Below are 26,838 nucleotides of genomic sequence, written 5' to 3' on the forward strand. Positions count from 1 at the left end.
AAAAAAGCAGATTATCTTCAATACTTGAGTACATCACAGCAAACAAAATAATAATCTGAGAGGAAGAAAATGGATGGCTTTTTAAGTAATGCACTTATTTGTCTACATATTTCCTCTTGCTAGAATAATAAACACTGCTCTAATAATAGAAACAAAGATCCCAAAACTTGGCTTTTTATGATGCTTAAAATAAGTGGTATGTTGCTAGTAATACTTAGGAAAGTCCCAAAGAGAAAGCAGGTAACATGATATGTAGCTTAAATTGGGAATGGCCAAGACCATCACTTTCATCTCCAGAATCCACACATGATTAATGGACAAGATACTTCTCTGTGGAAACTGAATATGGCCTCAGGAGCATTGTCAATAGAGAATTCCAGAGAGTCACTACTAATTGGCTAGAGGTACCATCTGAGATTAAAAACTGATTACTACTCTCTCCTAATTATTAGAAATTCACTTCCATCAAAAGCTTGTCTTCTTGGAGCAACTGGCTGGCTCAGTTGGAGGAGCATGTGACTCTTGATCTCAGGGTCATGAGTTTGAGCCCCATGTTGGGTGTAGAGATTACTAAAAATAAATAAACTTCAGGGATGCCTAGCTGGCTCAGTTGGTGGAGCTCATGACTCTTGATCTCAGGGTTGTGAGTTCAAGCCCCCTGTGTGGTGCAGAGTTTACTTAAAAAAAAAAAAAAAAAAAGTAAAAGTAAAACATAAATTTAGAAAGAAAAAAAAATCTTGTTTTCTTTTAATGTGTAAAAAAACTCACCAATAAGTTTATTTTCCTTGACAAAACATCGGAACTCAGCCCCAGGAATTAATTCACACCATTTTCGAAGAACAAGCTGTAGAGAGAGGAAAAATGTAACACAACCATGTAACAAAGGAATGTTTACTGGTCTAACAGATAATTTTATGCCAAGAGTATGTTTTAATAATTGCCATTATCAAATAGTTTGGAAGAAAAAGCATCATAAACCATTCTTATCATGAGATATAGGGAACAAATTTATTAGTCCAGTAAGTGGCAGAAACACTGTTAAAATTCTTCATGACAAAAAGCACTTTTGTCATTTATTTATCACTTTGAGAGCTGACATAATATACAAACCCAAGGATGAAGCTGAATCCTATCATCATTGCATACAGTTGCCCTCTAATTATTTGTTCTTCACTCCTTTAAGTATATTTAAAAAAAAAATGGATATCCTAGTTATCTACCTTCTTAGCACCATTGTGTAATACTCTGATAAAAGTATTATAATTTATCACTAAAAATCACTATAACCCTCAATAATTTTGCCTCCACTTTATTTTTTTTAAAGATTTTATTTATTTATTTGATAGGCAGAGATCTCAAGTAGACAAAGAGAAAGAGGAGGAAGCAGGCTCCCGGCTGAGCAGAGAGCCCGATGCAGGACTCGATCCCAGGACCCTGAGATCATGACCTGAGCCGAAGGCAGAGGCTTTAACCCACTAAGCCACCCAGGTGGCCCTGCCTCCACTTTGAAGTAAAATAATTCTGTCACTGGCTCAAGTCATAAATTGGTTCCACTACTATAATTAATATATTATATACAAATTCTCATATACTACTGAATTGCTACAATTTTATAAATACTATAGTTGACAAATGTATGCTTCTGAGTCTGTTTTTAAAATGTTCTTTGGCGAAAACCAGTCCTACTCTTCCAAGTATTAACTGTAATACGTGGCCAGTGCTTCCAGCCTCCCTTAGGCTGGCATACACTTCTTTGCCCTTTAAGGCCTAAGAGATGGAACTTAAACCACATTAAACCCCATTCCTCGAATAACCTCCAGTGGCCTCAGTATCCTCCCTTCCCATACCCTGTGCTCCCAGTCTCTTGTATCTAACATTCCATAGAATGCACATACATACCAAGTTGTACACAGCAATAATCTGAACAAGTCTCTCTTCTCTCCTAACTAGCAACTCAGAAAGGGCAAGGAACTAGGTCTCAATTCATCCTTATGTTCCCAGCACAAGTATATAATACCTACCAAATGCTTAAAAAATGTAAAGTAAATTAAATTAAAATTACTTAAAATTACTTAAAAAATTACTTAAATTACTTAAAAAAGTAAAGTAAATGTAAGTAAAATTGTCAATATATAAGATACACAGCCAATAAAAATCCTGATATAAAAAAATATTTAATGAGCTGGAAAAATAAACTATAAATGAAAGAAAATGGTATGCAAAGTACTTTATGAAGACAGTATATATATACACACACACACATATATACACTTATCTCAGGAAAGGGCAGTTAAATGCCAAAATGCTAATACTGAGGATATATCCAGGTGATAAGTTCCTCATATTTTCTTATACTTTTTAATTTTTGATAGTAAATTGCTTTTCTTAAAAAAACTAAACTTAACATCCTTAAAATATGCCTGATTTAAATGCACTGATTTCAATTTTCATTATTATAAGCTCTTAGTCAAGATTTATATGTGCTGTATTTTTTAAAAAGAACCTAATTAAATGAAGAACTAAAAAACTAAAAATGTACATGTACACAGTTGTCATCTATTAAGAGCTGATACTGACAAATACAGTTCTTTAGGAGTACAGTAATTTTTATTTAAGCAACAAAGAAATAAGCAGTTATTATAAACTAACATTCATTTTTTGGAGAATCTGCAGAATCTTTATTGAAGTAATGTTTTGGACAGGTAACACATACACTGTATAGCTGACTGAAAACACACGTAAGGGTAAAATGTGAATTCTCCCCACCACCCCATCTAGTCCCTCTGTCCTCCCTCTCAGAGGTAACCAGTGCAGTCAATCACTCATATAGCCTTCCAGACATAATCTACAAATAAATGAGCATGGAATACATGTATGTATCTTCTTAAATACACACAGAAGGAATACACCATATACAGGATTCTGCTTGCAACTTTTTTCATTTTAATTATTCTAAGTATATCACTTTCCTGAGCTTTTAAAACTGAGTTTTAAACCCTATGTACTACCATGATGATGGCACATTCCCAAAAAAGCAATAAAAGAGCAAACTGCTGGTGAAATCAATCTTGGGGATAGAAGATGACATCTCAAACAAAGATTATGCCTCAGGGCAAGCCTCCAGAAATCATCTTTGTCATTTTGTGTTTTCCAGCACCAAATGATAAGACACAGCAGGGATTTAATAGATGTGTTTTCAGTGAGACAAAAGATATGAATATACTATATACATATAAAGAATGTTATAAAAATGTTTAATGATTAGGAATATGCTCATACTATATGCTGTTAAGTCAAAAAAACAAAAAACAAAAAACAAAAAACCCCTTCACAACTGGTATGTAAAAAAAAAAAAAACAAAAAAACCCCTTCACAACCGGTATGTAACTTAATTTTAAGTGATAAAAGATCCAGTTTGGTGGCCTAATAAATAGTAAATTAACTGTTCTACAAACATGGTAAAATCACAGAAGTTATACCAATACACATTCAGCACACTAAAAATTTCTTGATACAGTGAGTCAGTCTGCAAGTTTTGAAAGTGTGTGTATACAAAGGTGACAAAGCAAACAATGAATTTTTTTTTAATGAAGAATTTTTTTTAAAGACCACTGGAGTAATTCTAATTAATGTTACAAATCCAAAAATGCAAGTGGTTTGCAATTATGAAGCAAGGTGACCACTCTCTTCAACAAAGTATGGGCTGTCAAAGTTTTCAAAAGTGTTACATTTTGACAATCCACGTGCAAGAAGAACCAAGAGTAATGATAAGGAACAGCCTATCAGGGATGTAGCTGAAACCTGGAATCAAGATTTAAAAGAAAAGTATGTTTCAGATTCACTCATAACAATTGATGAGTAGTTATTTGAGTCCAAGAATATTGCCCATTTCAGGGAGAGGTATTTGGTAGGGGGCTAGTATTTAACCTTCAAACTAGGAAAAGTGGAATACAAATTTGGGTTTGCTATGTTTGAATTCTTATTGCTATTTCTAAAAATGTTTTCCACTATCCTTTCGATCTAACTTCTATATGTAATTTATAAAATAAGTGAACAATGTAAAAAAATAAAAAGGTCTACTGAGCCTAAATGGTAAAATGGTGATTTTTTTCTTCATATACCGGGTTAAAAAGCTTACCCAGCTTAAGCCAGATGATGGGTGTAAAGTATTTGTTTTATTACAAAATACATATATTCTATAGTATGTATACACTGTGTCTAAGTGTTAAATATTTATTTATACAGATATTTTTCATAAATTTAAAAAATTCAGTGGCTCCAGGTTCCCAGAGAAATTGATTCAAAAAATTTTATTCATTCTGCTTAAGAACAGATAGCAATTTCTAACACATCTTCATCTAGGACTATCAATTTCAAGATTTAAAAAAGTAAATCCTTACCTCATATTCTATACAAGGATCTGGAGAATCATCAGTACAATGAATAAATCTTTAAGAGAAAAAAAGGCAATTGAGTATCTTTTTTTTGGTGCCAGCTTAGGTATACACATTTACTTATATTCAGTGTGATACATGTAAGGTTTTACTAAAAGAATCCAGTAACAGGAGGCTAATTCAAATCCAATGAACATTTATTAAGTACTATTCAACATCAGATGTTAGGTGAGGAACCCAAAAAGGTATTTCACTAGTCCTCCACACCACCACATAATCTATAATTACCTTCATTTTTCTGTCAAAAAACAAAGAAACTAAGACCCAGAAATGACCAAATTTAGTGACCAAGACAGGACTAAAACTCAGGTTGTCTAAATACAAATTCCAAATGAAGGCAGGATGGCGCTGCTGTTCTACAATTCTCATTGCCTTCTTTATGGCTAAACCAGAAGTCTACTTCTCTGCTGACATTATCTCTACCATCCAAAGCCACACAAAGTTAATCCAGTCTTTACCCTGCATGCCGTTTAAAAAAATATTTGCTAGAACTACTCATCCCTTCATTAAGCATACTATTTCCCTCTCTAAAAATCCTCCATTTCATGAACAATTTTTCATGTATTTTCTAAATGCCTTTGTTAAATACCTCCCTATAAGGACTGGCTAGGCACCAGAAATGCTAAAATTACCTGAGTCCCTTGTTCTTTAGGAGAAAGTTAGTCTGGTGGGCAAAGCCTAATGAGCAGACAAAGAAATTCAAAACACTGGAAGCAAAAATAAAAATACCCTGATAGCACAAAGGAAAAACCAATTAGCTCTCTGTTGTGTGGCGGGGAGGGGAGGCAGTAGTCAAGAAGGCCTTATTCAACAGGAAGGGAAGGGTCCATATTAATGCAAAGGGAAGCACGCACTAGAGCAGGAAGGGAAATAAGAACTGTCACACTGTGTGCAGAGAACTACTGTGGCTTCGTGCTGACGGAGTGGAGAGCGCAAGGAGAACTGCGGAAAGATGAGGTTAGACCTCATGCACTGCTGTGGGGAATGTAAGCGGGGGCAGCCGCTGTGGAGAACTGTACGAAGCTTCCTCAAAACAGTAAAAGTAGAACTACCATGGGATCCAGTAATTCCACTATTGGGTATTTGCCCAAAGAAAACAAAAACACTAATTCGAAAAGATTTATGCACCCCTATGCGTATTGTAGCATTACTTATTAACAGCCAAGATACGGAAGCAACCTAAGCGTCCATTGATAGATGAATGGATAAAGAAGATATGGAGTATGTTAAACAAACAAAAAGCAGAAACAGACTCATATTTATAAGAAATAGACTCATAAACACAGAGAACAAACTGGTGGCTGCCAGAAGGGAGGGGGGTGGGGGGGATTGAACAAATAACAGGGAGATACAGTTTTCCGGTTACAGAGTGAGTAAGTCATGGGGAGAAAAGACACAGCATGGGCAATCTAGTCAGTGGCACTGGAAAAGTGCTGTATGGGGACAGATGGCAGGTTACCTGTGGTGAGCATACCATAAAATATAGACTTGTTAAATCACTGTTTTACACCCAAAACTAATATAACATTTGTATCAACTATAATGCAACTAAAAAAAAAAAAAAAGATGACAATGGAGAGAAATTTTGGATAAAGAGGAGTATCCAGATTGTGAAGGGTCTTGTTTGTCTCTCTAGGGAGGCTGTACTATATTATATAGATAATGCGGAGCTAAGTCTCTAAACATGTGAGGGCTTCGGGACTACCACTGTGGTAAAGGTACTGGACAGCTGGGCTGGAAGGGCGGGGGGAGCGGGGAGAGTGTCAAGAAGGGAGGCAGAGAGACCAGTTAGAAGGCTCAGTCCAATAACCCTGGGGAGAGATAAGGGTCTACCTGCTGCAGTGGGAGTGGGGAAGGAGGAAAGCACTCTAAAAAGATATTCAGGAGTCAAAGCCTATTTAACATTGCCTGGCACCCTGCTAAAATTGAGAGGTGAGGGAGAAAGAGGTAGGGATGGCTGGCTGGACAGTGATGGGAATGCCATTCGCTGAGACTGAGAGAAAAGCAGGTGACAGGGGTGAGAGAAAGATGGGAGAGAATAATGTTTGTATGTGGAGCACTGGAAACATCCTGAGAACCACACAGAGATGTGTAGGAAGCACCCAGGAAAAACAAAACTGAAAGAGAGGGAGGAGTTGTAGATAATTATCTGGAGGTAATCACATAGGTATTAGAGCTAACATCCAGAAAGTAAATAGAAGCGATCACCTCAGGCAGATGACAGAAACTTGGAGAACACCGAAAATTAAAGAGTAAGTAAAACTTGCAATCAAGAGACATTTTTGTTAAAAAGAAAACCCCACATAAAGAAAATAAAAAATACTTCTGAAGATCACTTAAGCAATTTACAAGTAAAACTGAGTTTGAAAAGCTTTTCAATTCCCCTGAATATTTGATTAGGTTGGAATTCTCTGTAATCATTTGTAATTTATACTAGAAACAATAGCAACTCCAACTTAGTTGGTTGGTTGAGATTCTCAGAAAAAAACCTTTATTTCTACTAACAACTGGGCATGGGCAGATATAATCTGAAATACAAAGTACACCCAATGTGCTTTGTTGAAAAGCAATGGGGTTTTCTCTGTATTAATGAACAGGCACTAATAATCCTATGAGAAAGTGCTATTAATATCAATGTTTACCACAGGAGGATACCAAGGCTCTGAAAGGTAAGAGATCAAATAAGTGGTAGGGAGGGCACTAAACCAGCAAGGATGGAGGTTCTAGAGTTGCTGCTGGGGCACCTGGGTGGGTTAGTCGGTCAGTTAAGCATCCAACTCTTGATTTCAGCTCAGGTCATGATCTCAGGGTTGTGAGATCGAGCCCCATGTTCAGTGTGGAGTCTGCTGGTCTCTCTTACCCTCTGCCCACCCCGCCCTTGCACATGTGAGCTCTCTCTATTAAAAAAAAAAAAAAAAAAAGCTGTTGTTAAAGCTCTTGAATTTCAGCTAAAAAAACGAAAACACCATAAATACCAGATGCATCTAAAAAAAAAGTCCTTGATCATCTTTAATAGTTCCACATAATAAATTTTTCATTTCAAAATGTTCCTTGCCTTTTTTCCTAGTTTAAGTCACCTTTTAATTAGTAAAAAAAGGCTATTTTATGAATTCTATTATAAAAATTTCTTATCCTTAAAACAGATATATATACTTTTATTCCAACTTTTAATTTTGAGGAATTAAAAAATACATAAAAGTACAAAGTGTACATGTATTGCCTTTGTAGGAAACCAATTCAAGTTTACTTTAAAAGTTAATATTTTACATTTTATAACATATACAAATATGCAATTACTACGTTGTACACCTAAAACTAATATAACATTATGTCAATTATACCTCAATAGAAAAAAAAAAGATAACATTTTGGCTTCCAACTAACCAACAATTCATTATCAATGATAAAACTGAACTATCTTTTCTTAATTTAAATGTATCTAAAACATACATGGAGACAGAAGTAGAGAAATGACAAAGGAATTTGAATAAAATAATGGCATTATCTTAGTGGTAAGTATAGTACCATTCTCATTCTTTTTTTTTTTTTTAAGATTTTATTTATTTATTTGACAGACAGAGATCACAAGTGGGCAGAGAGGCAGGCAGAGAGAGAGGAGGAAGCAGGCTCCCCTCGGAGCAGAGAGCCCGATTCAGGGCTCGATCCTAGGACCCTGGGATCATGACCTAAGCCGAAGGCAGAAGCTTTAACCCACTGAGCCAGCCAGGCACCCCCCATTCTCATTCTTGAAATGTGATTTTTTTTTTTTAAAGGTTTTATTTATTTATTTGACAGAGAGCACAAGCGGGGGCGGGGGAGGGAGGGCAGGCATATGAGAAAGTGAGAGGGAGAAACAGGCTCCCTGCTGAGCAGAGAGCCCAATGTGGGGCTCGATCCCAGGACCCCAGGATCATGACCTGAGCCGAAGGCAGACGCTTAACTGACTGAGCCACCCAGGCGCCCCTTGAAATGTGATTTAGTCACGTGGGTGCCATAGTTTTTAGAAATCTGATAATAGAGGATAGAATTGTTGTTATTCTATAAAGAACAAGGTGGATTAAGATCCTATATCTACCTATTTTTAAAATACTACAGGAAACCCAATAGACACAATTCCAAAACACAGATCTTCGTTATCTAATGTTTTTAATGTTTTGATACTCCTACAAATACTGATTTCAGCCCTTGATTAATCCTCATATTGCTACTTTAAAACAAGTATGTTTTAATGCATAGTTGCATTCTCCATCCTATAACATTTATTTTTTTAAGTGTTGATTGGTTTAACATTTAATGTTATTTTAAAAGCCTGGTTAGCTTCAGAAAGCAGAAGTGAGAATGTCTGTGCTATGTGAGATTATTGTATAAGGCTTTTTCTTATTAAGATGATTAACCAGATGGCCCAGTACAGTTCCTGCAAGAGAAGAGTACAGAGCCAGCTAGTTAAGCCCGAATGTAAAGGTCAATAATAGCATTTTCAAGAGCTTAGCTGAAATACTGCACAGAACGCTGTGTGTGAATATTTAGATTCCATTTACATTCTGGAGGAGGTAGGTTTAAAAAAGCAAAAATAAGATAATTAGGGTACTAACAACCCTGGAAGTTTTACAATCCTTAAATATAAATTAATGGACCTAAAATTTGTTCTAAGAGTCTCAATTCTTTTTATGAGTTTAATTAATTAAAATACTTCCTTTTTATTATCTTTGAAACCTCTGTTATTTTAAATTCATACAGCTCTACTTCCTCCTCTAGTCCACTGTCTCACCTTGAGGCACGATGTGCTGTTTTCTCACAGATCTTGTTAATTCTACATGAGCACCTATTTGGTGTGGCTCATTTCTCTGGGGGTCCCCCGAGGCCTGGGTTGTGGAGTCTTCCCAGAGCACTTTGTATTGGCATCTTCTAGGCGCCTCAAGGGTAAAAATGACTGGAGGACTGACTTTTAGATCAATTTCTTAGTTAATGGGAGATCTCTAACAGGCAGGTGGTTCAAATTCTGTTTTTCGAAGTTCATGAGACAAAGGCCTGAGGTTTCAAACTTTTAAACCAAAAAGCCAAAGCCCAAGAACTTTCAGTCCTGCTTCCCTCTCTCTGTGCCAATGGATGAATTTTTTTCTCGTTCATCCTTTATGGAAGATAAAAACGGTCTCTTTTCCAAATCTTCACTTTATTTTGGCTTCACTTTATTTAGCCTCTAGTCCCATAAAGGGATTAAAAGTTATGTCCCTTATCAGTTCTGATAATGACCCCTAAAAGACTTCTCTACCTAACCCTCTGATTTTCTATCCTCTTCACATTTCTTGCAACTGGGATTTGCCTTTTGTTTCTCCTGAATTCAGCTATGCATTTAAATTTTTGTTATAGTTAATATTTTACCGAGCATCTCTAGATAATTTGTAACAAAAGATTTTTCAGGTTATCTTGCCTGCTACTTAGCTAAAACCAGAAATTAACGATCAGTTTCTTAAAGTTCTTTTACAATTACAAATTAGAACATTTTGAATCTCATTTAAACATCTCTGCCAACCTGAACAGTCTAGCTATAATTAGTACCTACTAACCATTTTCATGTACACTTAGGAGCTTATTTTGTGTGTGTGTATGAGAGTGTGTGTGTGTGTGTGTGTGTGTATTTTTAAATCCCACTTCTTAATTTATTTTCCTAGGTAAGTATTTTATTATAACTTGGAAGATTTCTTTGACCGAAATTTTCAACAAGGTAACAATAGAAAGTAGTACTAAATCTAAGTCACTGCTTTACAATCTGGATGGAAAGGAGGCTCCTATACTGAATTATAGTTCCTCTAGCTACCCATTAAAACGCCAAATATACACAAATGTTATTAAATGATGAATGCTACATTATCTACAATGGGAATCACAAACTTAAAAAAATTCTTAGGTACAAAAATAATAAAGATTTTATTTTGGGAAAAAAAAACAACAACAAAACCCAAAAGTCTACTCTGATAAAAGCTACTATGAAATTATACCAATGCATTTTTAAAACATTTTGAAATTAGTCAGTTAATAGGAATTTTTGAAAGTAATGTTCCAGATCCAAATCCTTAAAAAGAGAAGATAGGGGAAAAAAAAAAAAAAGTCTTAGCCCAAAACTGCAAGCATGGATCACTGGCAGGCAGAAGGGCCATCTTATTTCTTTCATGTCTACTCAAGGTCCTGCCCAAATCACTCCCTCAATTTCAATAAGACTGCACTACCTGTCAGCCCCGAGGGCTTAGCATAAATAGACCTATTCATTATGCCCTAAACATGTCTTAATATTGACATACTTTTTTCTGTGAACTTCATAACTGCGATCAACAAGTTTCTATCATGCGGTTCCAAATATTTCACACATCAAAAGAGAACAAATGTAATACACTCAATGATAAGGATGTGGGTGTGTGGAGCAGAGGGGAGCACAATCAGGAAAATATGGATGTACTCTAGTATACAGATGAGGCAGAATGTGTCCCATGCTTTGCTACAAGTAAAGGAGGAGAGGACCAGAAGAGGATGCATGTGCTTGTACTATGCTGAGTTGTACTACAATTCAGAAATAGACTATATAAGAAAGAGCTAGATGGAGATGAAAACAGATGATACTAGTGGAAAACATCTAAGTTGAAAATGAATTCTGTGTGTTGGGGCTAAGGGGTGAGATTCTGGCACTGGACATACAGATTTACAATATTACCTACTCAAAGCATATGACTTGGGCTTGTAATTTGGGCCAGACACATGGTAGGAGTGGGGGAAGGAGAATCACACCGGGGGTATACTTTGAGAATAATATCTATATGAATTTACTCTAGGCAAATGACGTATTACCTAAGTCCACTGGCTGAGATCACAATTTGACCATTTTTATAAGCAGTAAGAAAACATTTTCATTAAAGCTTTCTGAAGTGACAGTAAACACAATCACTGATGTTTTAAAGTGGCATACCATCCTAGATACTTACTGGGGCACAAGTCTCATTGGTAAGCTTTTATCAAAAGTTGGAAGGTTACATTATACCTCATGGTAAACACTTGTTAAGTTTAAGAAAAAGTGTAAATTATGGGCGCGCGCGCACACACACACAATGCAGAGCCATGGAACCTTAAACATCAGTGTTGCTGGTATTGTAGACTAATGCTCATGAGGAACCAAGAGAACTAAGTTGAGTACTGGTGCACAGATTCCATTACAGATTTCACTGGTGGTGGAAAAACAAAGATAAAAGTAAAACGAGACTGAACTAAGAATCACTGGGTATGTTCATCTGAATTCTTGTAGAATCCTCTTCAAAAAGAGAGAAAATATGCTATCTAAAATTAAAACAATCCACAGAAGAAAAAGTGTCACCTCATTAAATGGGCCCTAAAAATCACAAGGTAAAGGTTCTATCAGTCCAACTTACACACAAAATTGTACTCCTGAGACTACTTGCTGAATTTTAGGATTAATAACCAGTTTTGTGATAATCTTAAGAATGCATACAAATTATGTCAAGCAGAGCTGAGTTAAATTACTAAGACAAATGAAATTTCCTGACCTCTAATCAAATCTATCTTGTGGGTGACAAATCCCTCAGAGAAACACTTAATGGATTTATTTTTTCACTTGCTCAGCTCTTTCTTCCAAATGCCAGTTGAATACCGGATATTATTTTCTTGCCTTGGCCTACTGAAGTGACAATCAATAAAATAATTACTGAAAGCAAGCTTGAGACTCAACAAGTCTAACCACATGAAACGTTTATATCTGGACAAATAGTTTGCTCAGGGAGTCTAGTGCAGACAGATTGTGTTAATGTGTCATACATACTTCAACTTCCACTTTTTAAAGCTTCAAAAGCTTCCTGTGTACAATAACCAGTTGAGGAACAGGAAAAACAAAAGTACTTAATATTCTGTATCAGCTTACAACTGTGACAGATAGTACTGCTTGTCTCCCTCGAGCTATCCCCAGCCTCCACCCTTGCTAACACAACTGTGATTGCTGGATCAGGAAGCACTGGTATTCTGCAGGCCCCTCCGGAATCCCAGGGAGGCATGTGTTGCTTAATCTTAGCAGTTCTCAAGGGATGGGCCTGCACAAGCATCCTCAGGAAACCAGGGAACTTCTTAGAAATTATATTCTCAGGTCCCACTCGCAGCCTACTGGGCCAGAACCTCGGGGAGGGGACGAGCAATTTGTGTTTCGTCAAACCCTTCAGACGCTCCTGATGCATGCTAACGTCTGACAGCGCCGGTCTAAACCAGTCATTGCATTTCTGTTCCCTCTGCCAACTGCTGGATTAGGCTGGGTCACTGTGTGACCAATGAGCCTGGAAGAAGTCTCTCGGGAAGCTTCCAGAATGCTTTACTTGCTCATGTACAGAGAGGAGTGAGAGGAAACAAACCACCCCTTCTATTTTTGGTTCAGATACTGCTGTCTCTTCACATGATGCCCAGAAGTGTAGCAGCAATCTTGTAATCAGTAGGTGATAATCCCAAATTCCACACCAGTAAGCCAAGCATGAGCATAGGGGAAAAACTGAAGAGCCTGGCTCCTTGGGGACCTTGAGGACCAGCTCAATGAACCCCAGAAATACCCACATTCCAGAGTCCTTGTTAGGTAATATATTTTTAAAAACTCTGTATGTGTAAAATACTTTTAGTTGGCCTTCTGTTAGCTTGCAATCCTGACTGGAATAGCTTTCTTTTTTTGAGGTAAGCCCCAAAATAGTATAAACAATATAATGTCACTTTTATATAATCTTCTACATATTACAGATAATTATATAATAATGCCATAATGTCTTTTTATAGTCTACATTTGTATTTATTGTTTTTATTTATTTTTATTTATAATAAATTCTTACAAAATAAAATTCTTTATGATATTCTGTATTTTAATTTGAAGAATTTTTGAAAGGAATTTATGACTTTACTAAGTGAAAATATAGAAACCATTTAGAATGGCATTACTGAAATTATATTCTGGTTTTGGTTCTACTAACTAGTTTGTGGGAAAAGTAACCAAGCAGATTTAGGCCTTGATTTTCTAGCAGACAGAAGGAAAGAGATTAAATCATTGACACAATCTTGTCTATAAAGAATTACACTCCGCATTTACTCTTTCAGGGGTCCTGAAAGGCCTATGCAACAGAAGTTCCTCTTCCACTAAAGATCTCATCAATACAGATTTTTATGGTGACAAGACTTACAGCTCTGCAGTTCCTCAACTGGTTATTGTCACAGGAATACTTCCAGAAGAGGGTGACTAATTAGAGCCGCCAAGCTGAAAGGCTGCAAGCTTGGTGCTTGGGGTTTGTTCCTGCTAACTCCCAATTATTTAGACTAAGAGAAGCATGGTATTCTGTGGGTAAACACTCTTAATCCTAGGCCTCAAATTCACTTGCTGACTTAACTGCCCTCCCATGCAAAAGCACAAAGCCAAGAAGCACAAGCCAAAGCACAGAACGCCAGACAACTGACTGGATTTCTACCTTCTACTGGACTCCCACTAGATTCATGCATGACAAAGAGGCAGAGGTGGGCTACGGAGCAGCAGAAGTTCACCAAGGGCAACGACTTAAAAAACTTTTAGCCACAGAGAATTAAAAGTGACTTACAGTAATTATTGAAAAAGAAAAGATGTCCTCATACTCTCACTTCAACTGGTGTTGAAGGAACAGGGAAACCCCTATCTGATGAACTAACACATACAGAGCATTTTTAAAGTAATATATTTTAAGGCACCTTTACTTAAAGCATTAGGTATTTAAAAGCTTTATAATGGACAAAGAAGATAGCAACAACTTCCTCGAATCAGAGAGCCTCTCCTAGAAGGGAAATGCTGCAGCATTATTACTAAAACAAGGGCCACCGAACACCTAGTAACATCTGTGCCAACGTGACCACAAGAGGCGGACAATGAGATCTCAAGACAATATAAAGCTTTTCTCCGTAAATGAACCAGAAATATCAACACAGGTAAACACTTTTACAATAAACTGACAATTTAACCAGACTCATTTATTATCACCAAACTTCATTCCCCTCATTATTATAATACTAAAACCAATGCCCAAGCTGCAGAACTCAGAGGCAAAAGACCAGGTGCACAACTGACACATGCAGTGAGTTTATTTTTTCTTGTGCCAGGCTTCTCCTCAAAAAAGGATCTGAAGTTGAAATGGGGTGAATGGGCAGGACAGACTACATGAACGGATGGGGAAGAGGTGCCAAGGATACACAGTATCTCCACCCCTACTGACCTGTTTAGTTGCTGGATTTTGTGATATGCTTTAATTTAGAGATCAGTTTAAGTATTAGTTCAAGTGGGATAACTGGTCTGTTTACAATGGTAAGAGGGGAATTCTAAAAGAATACCTACTTTACGACAGAACGAGAGAGCCTGAAGAGTTCACTAGCAGGTCAACAGTGCAGGTGGGTTACCTGCCTATGAGTTCTTTAGCTAAAGAGTAACTAGCAAAGAAAGGAAAATAGCAATGCCACTTCTAGAAATATATTCTAAGGAAAAAATTAGGAACATCCACGAAAATTTAGCTCAGGGATATTCACTGTAGGACTCTATAAAATAGAAGGCTGATCAAATAAATCATGTTGCAGTTGTCCAGCAGAATACCATTAAAGTAATTTTAAATAGTGACACACATAAGTATTTAAAGACACGTTAAGATGTCAGCTATATACTGAAAGCTACGAAGCAATACAAACTACATGATCCCATTTTTGTGTTAAAATGTCAGAATATGGTTAGAGACTGATATACCTATATTATACATATGCACAGAAAGAATTCCGGAAGTACATAAAACCAACTATGGTGAGATCATGGGTCCTTCCACATTTCCTGTTTTTGTTTAGCTCGAATTCCTAATTTTATTTTTCTATGATAAGCATATGCTGATTTTATAATGAGAAAAAAATTGCGAAAATATTTAATGGACAGATACAAATATTTACATATATTCATTGTAGCGCATTTACTATCAAAGGAAAAGAAAGATTTGCTTTAATAGGTGTTATTATATGGAACTGTTATTGTGTTGTTGGTTTTTTAAAGATTTTATTTATTTATTTGAAAGAGAGAGAGAGAGCCAAGAGTGAGAGGAGGGTTTAGGGGCAGAGAGAGAGGGAGAAGCAGACTTCCCACTGAGCAGGGAGCTGTACATGAGGCTCAATCCCAGGATGTGAGATCACAACCTGAGCCAAAGTCAGATGATTTAACCGACTAAGCCACCCAGGCAACCCGGAACTGTTGTTTTTAACAGTACTAGAAGCAATGGGATGTTGCCTTCAGCAAAACTCTCCTAAGTACAGAAACTACTGACATGGGAGATCAAGAGACATACTTACGGCTGAGTGAAGTCACGAGTGATGAAGTCAGAACTCTTGAACAACAGAAAGATGTCGCTGAGGGTTTTACATTTCAGAGAACTGTTCATTGCTATCCAGTATGCATCCTAAATAATAATGATAAAGCATACTCAACTTAGCATATATTCCATGTCAGTTGCTTTGAATGAAGTTCAGGCCCATATACAAAACTGATAATGCACATTACATTTTTTTTCAAATTTTTTAAATTTATTTTCAGCGAAACAGTAGTCATTGTTTTTGTACCACACCCAGTGCTCCATGCACAATTACATTTAAAGAAAAAATTCAGGTGAGACATTTTAACTATACTGTCCAGTGTCAAATCGTACTTCTAAACGGCCAAGAGCAGAGCTACTGCATGCTGGGTTACGAACACGGAGCTGCTAAGGTCCTTACCTTCCCACTCAGGCCCCAGCACTTCCCTGCGTTTGTCTTACTGATGATGAAAGAGGGGGGAAGAAGTATCAGAAGTGCTGACACTTCAGCTAAAAGATTAAAGTGTAAAGAAAGAGCCCAACTGGCTACTTTCTAAGAAAAAGGAGATCCCTTCTTGCTTCTGGGCAGTGAGAGCTGGGACACCTGAAGTGTGAGGACTAGAGCAGTTCAGACCCTGAAATGTCTACCAAATCAGGGAGAGAGGAGATGAGATGCACCATCACAGCTTTCAATGGTGAATGTCTCATACATATGAACCAGAAAAAAGGTAAGAATAGCAGGCACACTAGGCATAAGGCTTAGCAAAACATGCCTAAAAATGACAGAATAATTAAGTCATTTATTAAACATACTCCTCCCATAGATCAGACACAGGGCAGTATCTAATTTCGAGAAAACTGCAAAAAAATATCTAATTATCCACACACGAAAGACAGCAGTGGCACATAGTAGGCACACAAAAAGTAAAATATAAATGAATAAATGAACAACTTCAAACCACAAATAATCTGTCATTCTTAAGTGGAAACCTCAGCCCAGTTCAGCAGTAAGAAATGATTCAAGTTACTGCTCATATAAAAGTAAAAATGAGATTGAATAACTTCTTTATAATAACCTCTTTACAATTTCTCCCAGTGAAAAAGATGATGAACTTCTGGTTGAGAATGGTACACTGACCAGAGATTTAATTCCACTGAAATAACGGTAGATGCACAGGAAACCATGAAGTCCAGGGAGAACAGAAGAGTGAACAAGAACACGAAATCATCCTATAGAGATGCGCAGAGAACAGGAACACTGAATGATCCTACCTATCAGATGTGCACAGAGTCTGCATTACCAGAACATCAGAGACACTGCAACCTGACCTAATCAATACATGACAGTACTCAGCTGAGGAGAGTGGAATATAAAGTAGCGAGAATGGGAGAAGAGAGAGCAGAACTTTCTCATTCCTGAGTGGGCAGCAATAATGAATACTGACAGCTAAAATAGTAAAGGAAAATGACAAAAGAAAGCATTGAAATAGTGACAGCCATTGCCTCTGAGGAATAAGAAATGGCAAAGCGAAGGAAGTATCAGCATCTGCTGGTTTGGGGAGCAAGAGTCCAGATCTTTTAAAAATTTAAGTGATGTACATGCATAACTAATTTTAACCAGTAAAAATAAAGGCTAGATTAGGTACAATTTGTCATTAATTTTAGAATAAGAAAAGAAAGGCACACGGGATGATTTTTGAAAATGCAGGTAAATCTTAGAGTCTTTAAATGAACTTTGCTGCCATAGTTGTTTTCTATTGGTTTAGAAAAAAGACCAAATTTTTCCACAGACCTTGACGTAAAAACAACTTGTCAATGCATGTCATAATGATAAAATACAATTTAAGAAAATGTCAGCTGAATTCTCTAATGGCTCTATGTCTAGGTCCTGTGACTTTTTAATTTTCATTATTTTTCAACAGAGAAAAATTTCTCTGTTACACTGAACAGCTAAAGTTTTGAAAGAGGCAGAGAATGGCCTTCCTCGGGTTCTAGTACGATCAGCAACGTAAGAGGTTGCAACTGTCTTCTGGCAAACTATATAGTATTTTACAGACTCAGGAACGTGGAAAATCAGGAAAGTAAGAGGGGGAAAAATAAAAATAAATACCACAGTGTTTTCCCTAGAATTAGAAATAAAATTAGACCCTCTGTGGGGATATAAAAAGAAATGAATAGCAAAACAAAGAATATTCAAACAGCTGAGAGATTTACTGATGTGTTCCTACCCTTGGGGCACTCCAGTTAAGCTTAGGAAATACACTGCCCCCCAGGGAATTGATAGCTTCTTGGACTTTCGTGGTAAACTCAGGAAATTCCGGTGCCTACAGAGAGAAAGGAGAAATCATTTGGGCAGGTTGATAACAGCACAATAAATACAGAAAACAAGATCAAAATCTCAAGGTTAAACAATTAGGCATGTTAAAAATAAGTTAGAATACAAATTACTATCAGAATTTCTGAACTGAGCTAAATAAAATCAATGATCAAATATTTACCAGAAAGGCAAAACAAACAAACAAACAAACAAAAAGAGTGCCCAAATGGTACTTTCCAAAAAACAATCAAAACCCAGGAAGCTTAAAAGACAGATGTCACGAGGCACCTGGGAATGTGAGGAAGGACTGAATGTTCTTTTAACATCTACAGAACTAACAGTTATTAAGTGGAGAGACAGATGGAATGTCACCTGTACCCATACTCCAGCACTCCGAAATAACACCTCACATTTAAAGGGCCAGAAGCCTTTCCATCTAGAGGAAAAGATTCTTGGGCATATCCCCAAAAGCCTTCACGAGAATGAGAAATAAATGATATGCTTAACTGTATTTAAACACTGCTATTTCCAGACAAGTTTTAATATAAACAAAACTCAAAAATAGGACTGTAGTGCAGTTTAAATGTTCTTTCCTTTTTGGTTGATTTTAAAATGCAGTTTATATAAGCAAGTAACCAAAACCTAAGAGTGTCATTTCAACCAGGAAGTCAAGAGAAACAGTATGAAGAAACACTCTTCTGTGAGCCTTATGTCCCTAGCTAAGGAGCACATGAACATTAGCAGAGAAAAGGGGACTGAGATGCGGAAGTTGGGTCTGCAGGGGACAGAATACAAAAACATTAACAGGTTTGCCAGTCACATTATCCCTTTATATCTGCCGCCCCCTACTGGGCAACTGCATGTTCTGAGAAAGTCCAGTAATGAGTTCTTCCATAGAGGCAAAAAACGTTAATTAATACACACTGCTTGTTAACCCCCATGATCTAATCCAGCTACGACAGAAAGAAAACTGTGTTAAGAGTCTAGGAAACATAGCAAAAAATGTCAGTTTAAAATAATAGGTGACCTATCCCTCAAACTAGAAACCAGCTTTAAGCAATAGGCTAGTGAGTAAAGGGAGAGATCACAGCCGACTGGATCCCCTTCCTCTCTCCTACAGATGTCTATGCTGTCCAGACAGGCTGGCAGCATCTTCAGTATCTGCAACCGTGTCATCTTCCTTGTGACATCTTCAGCTTAGACACAGGAAATCAAACAGCTGCCATTCAGAGAGGCTTTCAAAATGAGTACAGCCTGAGTCCTTTATCTACCATTTGCCTCTCCCCATGAGAAGGAATTATGATGTATGTTGAGCCAATAATTTCCTTACAACCGGCTGAAGTTGCTGATGTGGCTCAGTTACTAGGGTACTATCCATAAAAACACTTATCTAAAATCTGCATCAGCGCAGCGGGGCGCCTGGGTGGCTCAGTGGGTTAAGCCTCTGCCTTCAGCTCAGGTCATGATCCCAGTGTCCTGGGATCGAGCCCTATATTGGGCTCCCTGCTCGGCGGGAAGCTTGCTTCTCATTCTCCCACTCCCCCTGCTTGTATTCCTTCTCTCGCTGTGTCTCTCTCTGTCAAATAAATAAATAAAATCTTTAAAAAAATAAAATAAAATCTGCATTAGCAATATTTTCAATGAATAGTGTAGTTATATAAATTTTACAACATGAAGGATTCAACTTTCAAAGACAAAACAATTTTCCTAACCCATAAAATTTCCCATTGCTTTATATTTTATGTATTATGAGAGGTGACAGATTCCCTCAAATCCTCAAATTACTCAACTTCAGGAAATCCTGCTGTAAGGATCCTAAAACAAACTTAAATTATAAAGTTTACGTATTGTGGAGAAAAACATGTGCTTCAGTGGAAGACCTATGTATTATCTACCTATAGCACACCCTCTGGATGATCGGATTCTAGCTAGGTCTATGAGCTGTTTTACAACTTGACATGTACGTTAAGTGATAACAATGAAAAATATTTCTATGGACATAAAAATTCTACCCTGCTTGACAGAGAGCCAAGTGTCTCCCCTGTCCCCCCCCTTGAGAGGCAAAACCAATTCTGCCCCATTTACATATTCATTTCAATATTTCTGATCTATAAATATGTCTGTCCATTGCATTCCCTTTGGAGCCACTTAAAACATGTTTAGATCCCCCATGAGTTAAATAAAAACTTCAACACGTGTTAAAGATTTTTATATTAGTATGGGAGTCATGAGTCTACCTTTCTGAAAATTATCTTTCAACAGATTTAACAGAATTCTTTTAAGCTCATAGCTCAAAGAGTTGATTTTAAATATGCAATACACCTCAGTTTTCCAGGAAAAGGTTCCTGTTGTGATTGATAAAATCCACATTTTTCATCATATCCGGGGACTTTCTGTAATCCAAACTCCATCTTTCCAACTACACCTACCATACCCATTCAGAAAGGGTATTTCTTCCTCTTTTTTTAATCATGAAATTTTAAAAATATCTCATATATATATAAATATATAAATACACACACACACACACACACACATATATATATATACCTGTGTTCCTGGATTCATACATTCAACAATTTGGTATACTTAACCCAGACCTTTAAATTTCTTTTTTTTTTTTTTTAAGATTTTATTTATTTATTTGACAGACAGAGATCACAAGTAGGCAGAGAGACAGGAGGGAGAGAGGAGGAAGCAGGCTCGCCGCCGAGCAGAGAGCCCGATGCGGGGCTCGATCCCAGGACCCCAGGATCATGACCCGAGCCGAAAGCAGAGGCCCAACCCACTGAGCCACCCAGGCGCCCCCAGACCTTTAAATTTCTTAAGGGGACAAGGTTACAACACAAATGAAGCTCCTAGGGCGCCTGGGTGGCTCAGTGGGTTAGGCGACTGCCTTCGGCTCGGGTCGTGATCCTGGAGTTCCAGGATCGAGTCCCACATCAGGCTTCCTGCTCCGTGGGGAGTCTGCTTCTCCCTGTGACCCTCCCCCTTCTCATGCTCACTCTCTGCTCACACTCTCTCTCTCTTATTCTCTCCTCTCAAATAAATAAAATCTTTAAAAAACAAATGAAGCTCCTTACTTGCTCACTCTCCTCCCTAATCTTCACCCTTCTCCTCCCCACAGGCAACCAGCATTACAGACTTGGACGTATTCTTCTAGAGTCATGATTTATACTGAATGATAATATGTGCCTGTCCATAAATTACAGCATTTTAAAAATTTAATACAACTGCTGTCATTGATACGTATACTTTTAGCAAACTGCTCTTGCTTTTGAGATTTACACACCTCAACGGAGTTTTCCCATTTTTTTAAATGTATTATTTATTTATTTATTTATTTGACAGACAGAGATCACAAGTAGGCAGAGAGGCAGGCACAGAGAGGGAAGCAGGCTCCCCGCTGAGCAGAGAGCCCGATGCGGGGCTCAATCCCAGGACCCTGAGATCATGACCCGAGCCGAAGGCAGAGGCTTAACCCACTGAGCCACCCAGGTGCCCCTGTCTTCCCATTTTTAATTCAGTGTTTTTGTATCTAGATTAATGGACTCTTACCATTCATCAATACCTTATATTTTCCTCCTTGGGTCCTGGCCCAGATTCCTCTACTAAGAGTGTTCCACCATGAATATTCTCCTGCTCAACAACATCTAGTTCCACCCAGCAAAACCCAAATCATTTAATAACTTTTTATTCTGAAATAATTTCAGAAAGCATTAAAAGAAGAGTAGCAAGAATTTCCATATACTCTTCAGCCAGTCTTTTACCCTGTTTGTTTTATCGTTCCCCATCCAAACCTCTCTCTCTTACAGGTCTATGCCGATGTGTGCATTTACTTATATATACACACACATAAATAACAAAATTTTTTCTTATATTCTTTAAGTAGGTACAAGTCATCCTTCCCTTTTACCCCCAAATACTTCAGTATGTTTCCTAAAAGAGCAGGAACATTCTTTCACAGAACCTAGCAAAATGATCAAAATCAGGGAGCTAACACTGATAGAATACCATTATCTTATTTACAGATCTTATTCAAAATGTGCCCATTTTCCCAATAATGTCCTTTATAGCAAAAGAAAAAATTTCCTTTTTTTTTTTTAAAGATTTTTATTAATTTATTTGACAGGGAGAGAGAGATCACAAGTAGGCAGAGAGAAAGGCAGAGAGAGGGGGGAAGCAGGCTCCCTGCTGAGCAGAGAGCCCAATGCAGGGCTTGATCCCAGGACCCTGAGATCATGACCTGAGCCAAAGACAGAGGTTTAACCCACTGAGCCACCCAGGCGCCCCAAGAAAACATTTCTTTCTGACCAAGGACCCACTCCAGAATCACACCACTGCATTTAGCTGTCATGTCTGCTCGATCTTTAATCTGTAATAGTCCTTCTTTACGTTGTCCTTTCTTTATCTTTCATGACCTTGATATTTTTGAAGAGTACTGGCAATTATTCTATATAATTTCCAAAGAGCTGCATTTGCAGGTTTCCTCATGATTTGATTTAGGTTATCCACATTTGGCAGGTGGTGTGTCCTTCTTAGTGCATCATATCAAGAGGTACACAATGCAGGTTTGTGCCATCACTGACAAGGTTAACTATGATCATTCAGCTACCAGGTCTTTCCACTATAAAGTCACTATTTTCCTCTTTATAATTAACAAGTAATTTTGGTGGAAATATCTTGTGAATATTAAAGTATCCTCTTTCTCATCTAATATTCACCCTCTAGTTTTAACATCTACTCCATCAAGTATTACTGTGATGATTGCCAAATGATGGTTTCTGATTCTGTAATTCCTTCTGCCTTTGTGAGCTGGTGCCTTTTCTACTAGAAAGCTTTCCCTTCTGCTCCCATTTATTTAATACAATCATTTAATTGTCAGTATGGGATCACAGATCACCGATCTTAGCAAATGGTTATACTCCACTAATATCCCTGTTTTGACACTCGGCTATTTGGCTAGGAGGAACCCATTTAAGCTGTCATGTCTACCTCATTCTTACTTTCTGACATAGTCACAAGTTCATCTTCTCCCTCCTACCCTCAGTCTTAACTTTCTCCAAAGGGCTTCAACTCCTTTAGGTGGAGAAGGTATCTGGAAACCAAGATCAGGGCACTAGGTATGCTCACTGCCACCATGATGTTACCACATCACTGCTTCCAGTCCTTAGTGAATAGAGTTTGGTACATACACACATGTAAATTATTAATTTCCCTATCTAGCCATCTATTAAAAGCATGAGCTGGGGGCACCTGGGTGGCTCAGTGGGTTAAGCCTCTGCCTTCGGCTCAGGTCATGATCTCAGGGTTCTGGGATCAAGCCCTGCATTGGGCTCTCTGCTCAGCAGGGAGCCTGCTTCCTCCTCTCTCTCTGCCTGCCCGTCTGCCTGCTTGTGATTTCTATCTGTCAAATAAATAAAATCTTAAAAAAAAAAAAAAAAGCATGAGCTGGCACTGATAATCCTCACCACTTTTAGGGTCTAGGTCAAATGCTATGTCTCCCTTTCCCCATTTCTAGATGACCTCAGTTCCAATTGTTACCCTCTGTGTTCCAACAGCACTTCCTCATCTACTCCCAAACTGAGGCATCTTTCCCTGTGTGTTTATAAACTCGCTAATGGCAGGAATCAAACCAAATTCCTCTTTGTTCAGAACCCACTGGAGTGCCCTAAATACAAGAGATCACTAATATGCATGTTTAACTGAACAGGATTTTCAGACATGCAGAGGGACTGACTTGCACGATACCCAGAGTAAAATAAGGCATTGAAACTTTCTCTTTCTGCATTTGTTGGCATGCTTTTCATACCTAAGGAAATATACTGGTTTAGGCATCTCCACTTACTTTTCTTGTACTGTGGATACCAGTTCTCTTCCATTAAAATAAATAGAAGTATCTTATTTAGAGTTGTATTAGACTATAACTTTCCCTAAAACTAGTTTCCCTTGCGCCTGTACACATATTTGCAGGAAATTATATAAAAACCTTTCTCTTTTATCTCAAGTTATAATAAGTTTCATTTATCTACTATATTTTTAGAAATACATGTTTTACCACACTCATTCCTTTAAAAAGTATTTCTATTAAAAATATATTTCAAGTTGAATTACACAACAGCATTCTTAGCATCAAAGACCATAATATACTCAATCAACTTCTACATTTTTATGATATTGGTTAAAGCCACACACTTCTCTGCCCCCCCTTGAGAGAAACTGTAATTTTTATGCCATTTAAATATACTTAAATAAGTGACTATAGATTTTACTTTAATTCAGGTTCCACAGGTCTGGGAACCTCAAAATTCAATGTTAGGCTTAATTACTTCTTTCAGAGCTCACCAGAAACAAGTCAAGGCACCAACTATGCACTTAAAATACTTCCTTTGAAATCAAAGGGAAAGAAGGGCAGGCCATATTTGCCTGTAAACAATGATTCAAGTTATTTTTCAAAGTAATCTATCAAAACCAACAGAGAAACATACATCTGAAATAGTGAGTAAAAGGGATTGAGAGAGATGTGGACTGAAACCCTGAAGCATCCTAAGCAATAGTGTGAGGCTGTCCCCACACTGGCATGGCTCTGCTCTTACCGTAAGCGTAGCCGTGTTCTCATCATCCGACCACTGCACGAAGAGGACAGAAACAAAATATTAAATGTGGATAGTGTACTGGGCTTCCAAAAAGCAATGCTCCATCTAAAACTGATACATAAATACAAGAACACCTCTTTCTGAAGACAAACTACACGTCAAAGTGAGGTTTTTGTATAATTTCTCACTTTACCAAATGTATGCTAAGATGTAAATATCAGAACCATAACAGGGCTCATTTAAATTACAAGAGTCTATAGAATGGATTTTGTTTTTTGAACAAACCTGTATTTCTTCTGTCTCATCATCACTGTCTGGTTGAGAAGGTGTTGGTGGATCTTCCCTAGAAGAACATAAAACAAAAATTAAGCAAGAAAAATGCTTCGGTACCATGTATGTAGTCATCATTTCATAAGGGGAAAAAACATAAAGAAAGATAGCCTCAGAATTAGAGGATGTTAGGAAAAGTTCATCTTTTAGGGGCACCTGGGTGGCTCAGTCGGTCAAGTGTCTGCCTTTAGCTCAGTCATGATCTTGGGGTCCTGGGATCAAGCCTGGCATCAGGCTCCTGGGACAGAGAGTCCCACGTCAGGCTCCCTGCTCAGCGGGAAGGCTGCTTCTCCCTCTCCCTCTGCCCCACCACCCCACTCATGCTCTGTCTCTCTCTCTCTCAAATAAATAAACACAATCTTAAAAAAAAAAAGTTCATTTTTTGAGACAGAAACTAATAAAAGCTGATATAAAATTTAATGAGTACGCTTCCGATAAGAGACAGAAGAAACACCTTCTGCCCTCTTCTCAGAAATCACTAGAACCAAGGAAGAGAAAACCTTAAACTCCGGCTCTGAGGACACGAGCAGTCATCTACAACTCTGAATCCCGACATATGAGGAAGTGCCCCCACAGACAAGGAAAATCAAGCGAGATGAAGGAGCCAAAAGGAATCATCCAGAGAGCTGTTCTACCGAAGAGCTGGAATACCGCAGGGTGGCAAAACCAGGAATCTTTTGCTTATATTGTGACAACGCAGCATGTGGGCTGGTGTCAACAATTACCCTGGATCGGGACAGGCACAACAGAAAGGTGTGGGGGAGACAGAGACAGAAAGACTCAGACGTGCTATCTTTGAAGAAGCCTGTGAGCAAAGCACATGTTGAAAAGAACCAGCAAACAGCCAATCTTCATTGCCTAGGGCGGAAGCAAAGGCTGAAAACAGAGAATTTCCTCTCTAAACAATAAACCACAAATAATTGGCCCGTGAAGAACTCACGACATCAATGAAAACAATAATAATCAGAACAGGAACCAGCATAGGATCTTTACCAAGAAACTTCAAGAAGGGAAAGGGAGGGTTCTGGTTGACCATGGGCATCCTATGCTCCCTCTTGAAACTCCACTAAAATGGTAGGGAAAATCCCAAGGGGAAAAAAAGGACCAAAAACGAGACAACTGCAGAAAAGAGACAGCAAAAAAAGTTTGGAAAACAGAAAGCCAATGAGGAGGATAACCCAGTGAGCAACAGGCAGAACCTAGACCTAGCACAGATGATGGAAAACGAAGCTCTGGGCTACCAACAGGTGACCTGTGTCCACAGCAGGGTCAGTCCGCACACAGCCCTCCTCACCCTGCATACCCTAACAACTAATCCTTCTCCATGAACCAAAGAGGCTAAGGACTCAGGTCCATAATGCCCCAGAGGAAAATGAGGGTGAAATGCTACAGTATGTTGAGAAGCCATGTGAAAGTCACACTGACTGAGGCCACCAGTCCCCTTCCTCCCACCCTGCTCCCAGAACACACACAGATTACAAGACTTTTCTCTGTAGAAACTAAACCACCTCAGAGGACAGACCTACAGATAAGAGTCATCTGGAAAACTTCCATCAGTACCTGCTGATTGCTGGCACTCTTAGTCAGCAAGCCTCACCTGGGTACAGAGTGAATGAGTATGAGTTTGAGTGTGTATGTCCAACAGGAATAAAGGCCTAGAATCATACAAAACTAAAGAAAGGCTCCAAGATGAAAAACAGTATTTTTAAAAGGAGAGAGAAAAGGTAATATATAAGAAACAGACATTAAAGGGACCAGGTGAAAAGTATTTTTAAAAATCA

The 26,838-nt window shown here is 38.0% G+C and overlaps 1 protein-coding gene across 3 annotated transcripts in view; it reads right to left on the reverse strand.

The window, feature by feature from the left end:
• CDC123 (cell division cycle 123) overlaps positions 1-26,838 on the reverse strand; it is a 55,572-nt gene that overhangs the window by 12,068 nt on the left and 16,666 nt on the right. For 2 of the 3 annotated variants that reach the window (XR_004380323.1, XM_032837817.1), the window contains exons 3-8: positions 25,013-25,070; positions 24,728-24,760; positions 18,043-18,138; positions 15,816-15,922; positions 4,401-4,449; positions 769-844 (exon numbers count right to left, since the gene is read on the reverse strand). Coding sequence is in view for 2 of the 3 variants with exons in the window: in XM_032837817.1 (XP_032693708.1) it covers positions 769-844; positions 4,401-4,449; positions 15,816-15,922; positions 18,043-18,138; positions 24,728-24,760; positions 25,013-25,070 (419 nt within the window). In the remaining variant the exon portion in view is untranslated. The remainder of the gene's footprint in view (positions 1-768; positions 845-4,400; positions 4,450-15,815; positions 15,923-18,042; positions 18,139-24,727; positions 24,761-25,012; positions 25,071-26,838) is intronic. The other variant, XM_032837818.1, reaches the window with a different exon arrangement.

Source organism: Lontra canadensis, unplaced genomic scaffold (assembly GCF_010015895.1).
Source record: "Lontra canadensis isolate GAN:19392208 unplaced genomic scaffold, GSC_riverotter_1.0 scaffold100, whole genome shotgun sequence".
NCBI lineage: Eukaryota > Metazoa > Chordata > Mammalia > Carnivora > Mustelidae > Lontra > Lontra canadensis.